Source organism: Rhincodon typus, unplaced genomic scaffold (genome assembly GCF_021869965.1).
Source record: "Rhincodon typus isolate 14 unplaced genomic scaffold, sRhiTyp1.1 hic_rhity00001313, whole genome shotgun sequence".
NCBI lineage: Eukaryota > Metazoa > Chordata > Chondrichthyes > Orectolobiformes > Rhincodontidae > Rhincodon > Rhincodon typus.
In genome coordinates this window covers 18,048-27,394 of record NW_025966951.1, presented here as the reverse complement: position 1 = coordinate 27,394, position 9,347 = coordinate 18,048, and the positions used below count along the sequence as shown (strand labels likewise).

The window sequence follows — 9,347 nt, the reverse complement described above, 5'->3', positions numbered from 1 at the left end:
GATGGGATACCAGCCTCGGTAGAGTTATTTCAGCAAGGTGTTTCAGAAGTGTGTGGAACCAGGCCTCTCCTCCACAAAGCATGCATTACAATGTGGACCTTGTTACGACATGGAGTACTTAAAACAGGAATGTTTAAAGAAAGCAACATCAGTACATAATGGACAAAGGGAGAGAACGAGATGTTGAATTGGGTGAGATGAGCTATTGATGGAGCACACTCCTATGGAGGACAAAGACCAGTCCAAGCTGAATGGGCACTGTTTCACTGTTAACTTAGAGTAAACCAGTAGAGAACTCTGCATTTGAAGGCCACAAGATCAGAACTGCATAGAATAACCTCGCATTTACAGGCCATTCAGCCCCAACTGCTTTGTGCTAGTATCTCTGTTCCAAGCAAACCTTCTCCCACACTTCTTCATCTCACATCATCTTTGCTCTGTTTCCCCCGTGTTTTTATCTGGTTTCTCCTTAAGTGGATATATAATGCTTAGCACAGTCACTCTCTGTGCCGAGTTCCACGTTCCCAACACCCTCTGGTGAAGCAGTTTCGGCTGAATGCACAAATTTGGTTTGTTTTCTCGGGCATGCTCTCCTCACTCTGAGTCAGAGGTTTGTAGGTTCAAGACCCACTGCAGAGCTTTCAGCACTGGATTATGTACAGACACTCCTGGAGCCAGTACCAGGGAGAGAGTGCTGCAATGTGAAAGGTGCACTGTTATGCGACGTTCCATCTCAGTCACTCGGACATCCTGCACGCACACATGGACACTGATTGCTTCTCAGTTCCGGAAGCCTCTGGCACCACACAGAGGTCAGAGGTCAGGGCAGCAATAAAAATTGGGGATTCGTCACTCTTCTTGAGTCTGTAGCATGGAAGCAGACCCTTCAGTCCAACCAGCCCATGCCAACCATAATCACAAATTAAAGATCTCTCCACCGTCAATTTATCCATTCCACAGACACATTAACACAGCAATGCTTCTGAAAGCGAGCTGTGCACCAATTATCTGTCATGTTTCTCACATTATACAACGGTGACTATGCTTTGGAAATATTTCGTTGCCTTTGAAGTACGCTGGTTTAAGCCTGAAGCCAAGATAGGTGCCATATAAATGTGATTCGGGAGACAGAGCAAAAATTCAACCCCCAGAATAAAGGAACACACTAACAGGAGGATGAGTCAACCATGGCTGATCAGGGAAGCCAGGGACGGCATAAAAGCAAAAGAGAAAACATACAATGTGGCAAAGGGCAGTGGAAGTCAAGGGATTGGGAAGCCTACAAAGACCAACAGAGGGCAAAGAAATAAGGAGGGAGAAGATTAAATATGAGGGTAAGATTGCCAGTAATATAAAAGAAGATTACAAGAACTTCTTTAGATATTTAGAGGGTAAAAGAGGCAAAAGTGGACATTGGACCGCTGGAAAATGACATTAGAGAAGTAGTAATGGGGAGCAAAGAAATGGCGGAAGAACTGAATAAGTACTTTGTGTCAGTCTTCACAGTGGAACACACGCATAACATCCCAGGGGGCAGAGCTGAGTATGGTGGCCACCATCAAGGAGAAAGTGCTAGAAAAACTGAAAGGTCTGAAGGTGGATAACCCACTGGTACCAGATGGACTACACCCCAGAGTTCTGAAGGAGATAACTGGAGAGATAGTGGAAGCGTTAATGGTGATGTTTCAGGAATTGCTATAGTCAGGGAGGGTCCCAGAGGACTGGAAAATCATGAATGTACACCCCCAGTTTAAGAGGGAAGTGAGGCAATAGACAGGAAATTACAGGCTGATTAGCCTGACCTCGGTCGTGGGTAAGATTATGAAGTCCATTATGAAGGATGAGATTTCTGAATATTTGGAAGTGCATGGTAAAATAGGGCAAAGTCAGCATGGTTTCATCAAGGGGAGGTCATGCCTGACAAATCTGTTAGAATTCTTTGAGAAGGTAATGAGCAGGTTAGACCAAGGAGAGCCAATGGATGTTATCTACCTGGACTTCAAGAAGGCCTTTGATAAGGTGCCGCACAGGAGGCTGCTGAGTAAGATAAGGGCCCATGGTGTTTGAGGCAAGGTGCTAGCATAGATAGAAGATTGGCTGTCTGGCAGAAAGCAGAGAGTGGGGATAAAGGGATCTTTCTCAGGATGGCAGCTGGTGACAAGTGGTGTTCTGCAAGGGTCAGTGTTGGGACCACAGCTTTTCACTTTATACATTAATGATCTAGATGAAGGAACTGTGGGCATTCTGGCTAAGTTTGCAGACGATACAAAGATAGGTGGAAGGTCAGGTAGTATTGAGGAGGCAGGAGGCTGCAGAAGGATTTAGACAGCTTAAGAGAGTAGGCAAAATGGCAGATGGAGTACAATGTGGGAAAGTGTGCGGTCATGCACTTTGGTAGAAAGAATAGAGGTACAGTCTATTTTCTAAATGAAGAAAAAATTCAGAAATCTGAGGTGCAAAGCGACTTGTAATCCTAGTCCAGGATTCTCTGAAGGTTAACTTGCAGGTTGAGTCAGTAGTTAGGAAGGCAAATACAATGTTGACATTTATTTCAAAAGGACTAGGCTTTATAAGGCTCTGGTCAGACAACATTTAGAATATTTTGAGCAGTTTTGGACCCCATATCTCAGGAAGAATATACTGGCCCTGGAACGAGTGTAGAGGAGGTTCACGAGAATGATCCCAGGAATGAAAGTCTTAACATATGAGGAATGTTTGAGGACTCTGGGTCTATACTCGATGGAGTTTAGAAAGATGAGGGGGGCATCTAATTCAAACTTACAGAATACTGAAAGCCTGGATAGAAGAAGTTTCCATTCGCAGGACAGACTAGGACCCGAGGGCACAGCCTTAGAGTAAAGGGAAGACCCTTTAAAATGGAACTAAGGAGATACATCTTCAGCCAGAGAGTGGTGAATCTATGGAATTTCATTGCCACAAAAGGCTGTGGAGGCCAGGTCATTCAGAATATTTAAGACAGAGATAGCAAGGTTCCTGATTGTTAAGGGGATCAAAGGTTTTGGAGAAAAGGCAGAAGAATGAGGTTGACAAACTTATCAGCCATGATTGAATGGCGGAGCAGACTCGATGGGCCAAATGGCCTAAGTTCTGTTCCATTGTCTTATGGTCTTCTGGGCAAATACTTCTTGCCTCTGGATGAAGATGTTTTTCCAAAATTGCTCCTGTGCATTGATAATGCTCACAGCTATCTTTTTGCATCTACCTGATCCAAATCTGCGATCATGAACACTGAAACATAGAAAACAGGAGCAGGAGGAGGCCATTCAGCCCTTCGAGTCTGGTCCACCATTCAATATGATCATGGCTCATCACCAACACAATCCCACTTTCTCTCCCATACCCTTTGATTCCTTTTGCCCTAACAACTATATCTAACTCCTTCTTGGAAACATTCAACGTTTTAGCCTCAACCACTTTCTGTGACAGAGAATTCCACAGCCTCACCACTTTCTGGGTTAAGACATTCCACCTCATCTCCATCCTAAATAGCCTAACCCCAATCCTTAAACTATGACCCTTGGTTCTCGACTTCCCAGTCATCAGAGACAATGACAGGATGCAGAGCTGGGCAAAGAAGTGGCAGATGGAATTCAACCCAGAAAAGTGTGAAGTGATTCATTTTGGAAGGTCAAATTTGAATGCAAAACACAAGGTTAATGGCGGGATTCTTGACAGTGTGGAGGAACAGAGGGATCTTAGGGTCCACACGTCCATAGATCCCTCAAAGTTGGCACCCAAGTTGATAGGATTGTAAAGATGGCGTATGGTGTGTTGGATTTCATTGGCAGGGGAATTGAGTTTAAGAGCCACAAGGTTATGCTGCAGCTCTCTAAAACCCTGGTTAGACCACACTTGGAATATTGTGTTTAGTGCTGGTTGCCTCATTATAGGAAGGATGTGGAAGCTTTAAAGAGAGTGGAGAGGAGATTTATCAGGATGCTGCCTAGACTGGAGGGCAGAGCTTATGAGGAAAGGCTGAGGGAGCTAGGGGTTTTTTCATTGGAGCGAAGAAGGATGAGAAGTGGCTTGATAGAGGTAAACAAGATGATGAAAGGCACAGATAGAGTGGATAGTCAGAGACTTTTTCCCAGGGCAGAAATGACTGTTACAAGGGGGCATAATTTTAAAGTGATTGAGGAAGGTATAGGGGAGATGTCAGAGGTAGGTTCTTTACACAGAGAGTGGTGGGCTCGTGGAATGTGCTGCCAGCAGTGATAGTGGAGTCAGATACTTTAGAGACATTTAAACGACTCTTGGATAGGCACATGGAGGATAGTAAAATGTAGGGTATGCAGGGTAGTTTGATCTCAGTAGGATAATAGGTCGGTACAACGTGGTGGGCCAAAGGGCCTGTACTGTGCTGTACTGTTCTATGTTCTACGTTCAGTGATAACATCCTTGCTGCATATACTCTGTCCAGTCCTGTTAGAATTTTATAGGTTTCTATGAGATCCCTCCTTCATTCTTCTGAACTCCAGTGAATATAGTCCTAACCAATACAGTCAGGAATCAGTCTGGTAAACATTAATTGCACTCCCTGCCTAGCCAGAACATCCTTCCTTGAAGAAGGAAAGCAAACCTTTGGACACCTCTTGGACATTCAGTTTCCAATTGGCTGTATTTTGAATCCAGTTCCCTCTGCCCCCAGGCCTGTGTTATTAATATCTAACAAGGTGTGGAAAAGGGCTGTGTATTCTTACTGCCCTGTCGTGTGAAACAAAGTTGAATATTCTGGGCAAGCAGAAAGAAAAGGAAAGGAACAGTTAGTATGGGGGCAGGGTGGCTCAGTGGTTAGCACTGCTGCCTCACAGCGCCAGGGACCCGGGTTTGATTCCACCCTCGGGTGACTGTCTGTGTGGAGTTTGCACATTCTCCCTGTGTCTGTGTGGGTTTCCTCCGGGTGCTCCGGTTTCCTCCCACACTCCAAAGACGTGCAGTCTAGGTGGATTGGCCATGCTAAATCGCCCATTGTGTTCAGGGATGTGTAGATTAGGTGGGTTATAGGGGGATGGGTCTGGGTGGGATGCTCCGAGGGTCAGTGTGGACTTGTTGGGCCAAAGGGCCTGTTTCCACACTGTAGGGATTCTATGATTCTAAGGTGAGGGTGAGCTCCTCCTAGTAGTCAAAATTCTGAAAGAGTTTGATCAAGTGGATACAGAGAGAACATCGCAATGAGATAGACACCAAAAAAATCTAACTGCAAATTCAGATGTAATGCCTGCTCAGGGACTGGTGAGAATTGAAACCCATGACCACAAAGAGTGGTCGACGTGAAGAGTGTAAGATCAATGAAGGAGGAAGCTGTTATCAGCATTTGTACAAAAAGGAGTTAGAGAGAGTCATGATGGAAGATTTAGATGGGAAATTACAAGAGCAGGCTTTTAACACCCAACATGGATTGGCTGAGCCGAATGGCCTATTTGAGTTCTCTCTATCCAGTGAAATCCAATCTGTATATTCCCATTGAAGATGACAAGCTATCTTCCTGCTGCTTTTCCAGGGAGCCAGGGCCACAAGAAAAGTGTCCGGACTCCGAAGTTGCCCAAACAGGGTGGCATGAATTGGGCAGACCTTTTACCACCACTTCCAGCTCACCCACCACCCACAGCAGTGAATCCTGAAGAATACAGCATCAACACAGAGGAAAGGTATGGAGCTCTCTCCTATTTCTAACTGACACTCAGAGCTTTACCCTGCCCACCTGTTTCACCCAGTGACATTGGGGCAAAAGGACCCAGCACCCATGGGTGCCATTTCTTCTGGCCTGGATAACAATTTACCCTCTGTTGGCCCATAACCATCACAGAGTGATGGAAAGGTGAGGTTTCGAAATACGATCTCGTCAGACAACCCAGGGAAGTAAAACAAAGAACTGCAGATGCTGATGATCTGAAATAAAATCAGAAACTGCTGGAGAAATTCAGCAGGTCTGGCAGCATGTGTGGGGAGAGAAAAACAGAGTTAACATTTCAAATTATTCTTCTGATGTAGAGGTGCTGGTGTTGGACCGGGGTGGAAAGGTCAGAAGTCACATGACACTAGGTTGTAGTGTTTATTTAAAATCAGAAGCTTACGAAAGCTTGTAATTTCAAATAAACCTGTTGGACTATAACCGGGTGTCGTGTGTCTTCTGATTTCATTCTTCTGAAGAACAGCCCCTGGACTCGAATTATTAACTCTGTTTTTCTCTGCCCACACATGCTGCCAGACCTGCTGAGTTTCGTCAGCAATTTCTGTCTTTGTGCTAGCTCAATTCTAAATCTGTTTATGCAGATTATCAGAAATTAGTTTGGCTTTAACTCTGAAATAAGCTCGTGAAAATTCCTGGAACCTGTATCATTATGTATTCATTGAGCTATTGGATTGGTCACCCTGATCAATAATCCAAAGAACATCCGTTTGAACCCAACAGGGCCAGTTCAAAGTTATTGATGGATTCAGCTGTCAGTGATGGAAACATGGAGCTGTCACATGTCATCCAAACCTAACTACTTCATTGACCTCTTTTAGAGAAGGAAATTGTCACCCTTACCCAATCTGAATCTGGACCTGATTTAAGTCCTGGGCCAATATATTTGACTCTTAATTAGTTCTATTTATCTGTAGGAGACTGGGGATGGACTGTAAATGTACCCTTTCAGTACATTCCCCTCCCCAGACTAAATTTAAAAAGATACCCACTCCCTGTGTGGCCTTACCCCAGGTGAGCAATCACTACTGTTTCAACGCTGTTAGTGGAACATGCACCACAGTGTGCCCTCAATCTCTAGTAAGACCATGAGACAGGAGGAGGCTGTTCGGTCCTTCAAGCATGCACTGCCATTCAATAGGATCATGGCTGATCCAACATCCTTCACGTCCACTTTCCTGCCCTTTCCCTATAACCTTTGATTCCCTGACTGGTCAAGAATCTATCTATCTCAGCCTTAAATATATACAAGGACTCTGTCCCCATAGTTCTCTATGGCAAGGAGTTCCAAAGACCCTCAACCCTCTGAGAGAAGAAATTCCTCCTCATCTGATGTGGCTGATGGGCAATCCCTACCTGCCTCATCTCACCAGCTCAACTCTCAAACTGGAATTGCAATAGTTCCAATTCTAAAATGCATGTTTAAAACATTTATTCTCAGGATGTGGGCATCACAGGCTGGGCCAGCATTTAATGCCTGTACCTAATTACCATTCAGAAGGTGGTGGTGAGCTGCCTTCTCACAATCAATGTGGTGTAGGAACCCCTCAAGTGCAGTCAAGGATGGATTTCCAGGTTTTGACCTAGCAACAGTGGAAGGAACTTTGATATATTTCCAAGCCAGGATGACAAGGAGAGGAATGTGAAGCTGGTGGTGTTCCTGTGGTATCTGTTGCCCTTATCCTTCTTGATGGTAAAGGTCATGGGTTTGGACGGTGCTGTCTAAGGAGCTCTGTTAATTTGCACTGCACCTTGTAGATGATACACACTGTTGCCACCGTATGTTGGTGGTGGAGATGTGAACGTTGAAGATGGTTAATGTTGTGTCAGTCAAGTAGGCTGTTTTGCCCTGGATGGTGTCAAGCTTCTCGAGTGTTATTAGAGCTGCACCCATCTAGGCAAATGGGGAGTATTCCAGCGCACTCCCGACTTGTACCATGTGACTGTGGACTGGCTTTCGGGAGTCAGGAGGTAAGTTACTCTCAATAGAATTCCCAGCCTCCAACCTGCTGATGTAGTCACTGTATTTATATGGAAGGACAAACTTGAAAGCGGAATACAGGGTTAACGGAAAGATTCTTGACAGTGTGGAGGAGCAGAGGGATCTTGGGGTTCATGTCCACAGATCCCTGAAAGCTGCCACCCAGGTGGATAGAGTTGTTAAGAAGGCATATGGTGTGTTAGCTTTCATTAATAGAGAGATTGAGTTCAAGAGCCGTGAAGTTATGCTCCAGCTATACACATCTGGAGTATTGTGACCAGTTCTGATGGTCTCATTACAGGAAAAATGTGGAAGCGTTGGAAAAGGTGCAGAGGAGATTTACCAGGATTATGCCTGGAATGGAGGGAAGGTCTTATGGGGAAAGGTTGAGAGAGCTAGGGCTTTTCTCTTTAGAACGACGAAGGATGAGAGGTGACTTGACAGAGGTGTACAAAATGATCAGAGGTATAGATAGAGTAGACAGCCGGAGACTTTTTCCTAGGGTGGAGGTAGCTATTACGAGGGGGCATAGTTTTAAAGTGAGTGGAGGTAGCTATAGGGGAGACGTCAGAGGTAAGTTCTTTACTCAGAGAGTGGTCGGGGTGTGGAATGCATTGCCGGAGAGGGTAGTGGAGTCGGCCTCATTAGGGGCATTTAAGCGGCTATTAGATAGGCATATGGATGATAGTATAAGGTAGGGGTGGAGGTTAGATAGACCTCAGGTTTAGGGTAAAAGTTTGGCACAACATCGTGGGCCAAAGGGCTTGTACTGTGCTGTACTGTTCTATGTTCTATGTTCTATGGCTTGTCCAGTTGAGTTTCTGGTTAATGGTAACGCCTAGAAGGTTGAGAGTGTGGGATTCAGTGATGGCAGTGCCATTAAACGTTAAGAGATGATGGTGAGATTGTCTTCTTTTGGAGATGGTCATTGTCTGGCACTGATGTTGCGTGCTGTTAACCACCCAAGCCTGCATGACCTTGTATCCAGACAAACTCCCTTCAGTATCTGCATAACTTTGCAAGTTATGGAATGCTGTTTACATCATATCAAGCCTTTTAAACCCAGCAGACAGCTGTCAAACCAGGGACTGAAGTGTCACTTCAGCTGGAATTTTTCAGAGCTGGAGTCTTGCTGTGCTGCCATTCTTACTACTGTAAGGCTGGTGACTCTGAGCTAACCCCAGAGCAAAAATCAACATGGAGAAATAGGGCAATGCAACACAAACTTATCTCAGAGAATTCTCTTGACAGTTGGACCTTTTTGATTTCTCAGTTACGATCGCGATGGCCTGTGCCCTCTGCCCCCTGCCCGAATGTACCTGCAGCAGGATGAGCTGGAAGAACAGGAGGACGATGAACGAGGCCCTACACCCCCAGTCCGTGGGGCAGCCTCATCACCAGCAGCAGTGTCGTACAGCCACCAGTCTACTGCCACCCTAACACCCTCACCCCAGGAGGAGCTGATGCCCATGTTACAGGACAGTCAGGAGAACCTGGCTCTCATCCAGACTGCGAGTGACCACAGGTAAATGCACCTGGACAAAAGAACAGACTAGACTCACACACACACTCTCACACACACACGCACACACACTCTCACACACACTCTCACACACACACACACACACACACACACACACACACACACACACACAC

At 45.5% G+C, this 9,347-nt stretch overlaps 1 protein-coding gene across 1 annotated transcript; it reads left to right on the top strand.

Annotated features, from left to right (window-relative positions):
• Positions 1-5,490: 5,490 nt before the first annotated feature.
• Positions 5,491-9,216, top strand: LOC125481218 (roundabout homolog 1-like; the record flags this gene model as incomplete). Its single annotated transcript, XM_048592481.1, has 2 exons — positions 5,491-5,669; positions 8,965-9,216. Coding segments are annotated over exons 1-2 (431 nt in total), but the record flags the coding sequence as incomplete, so codon positions are not given.
• Positions 9,217-9,347: the final 131 nt, after the last annotated feature.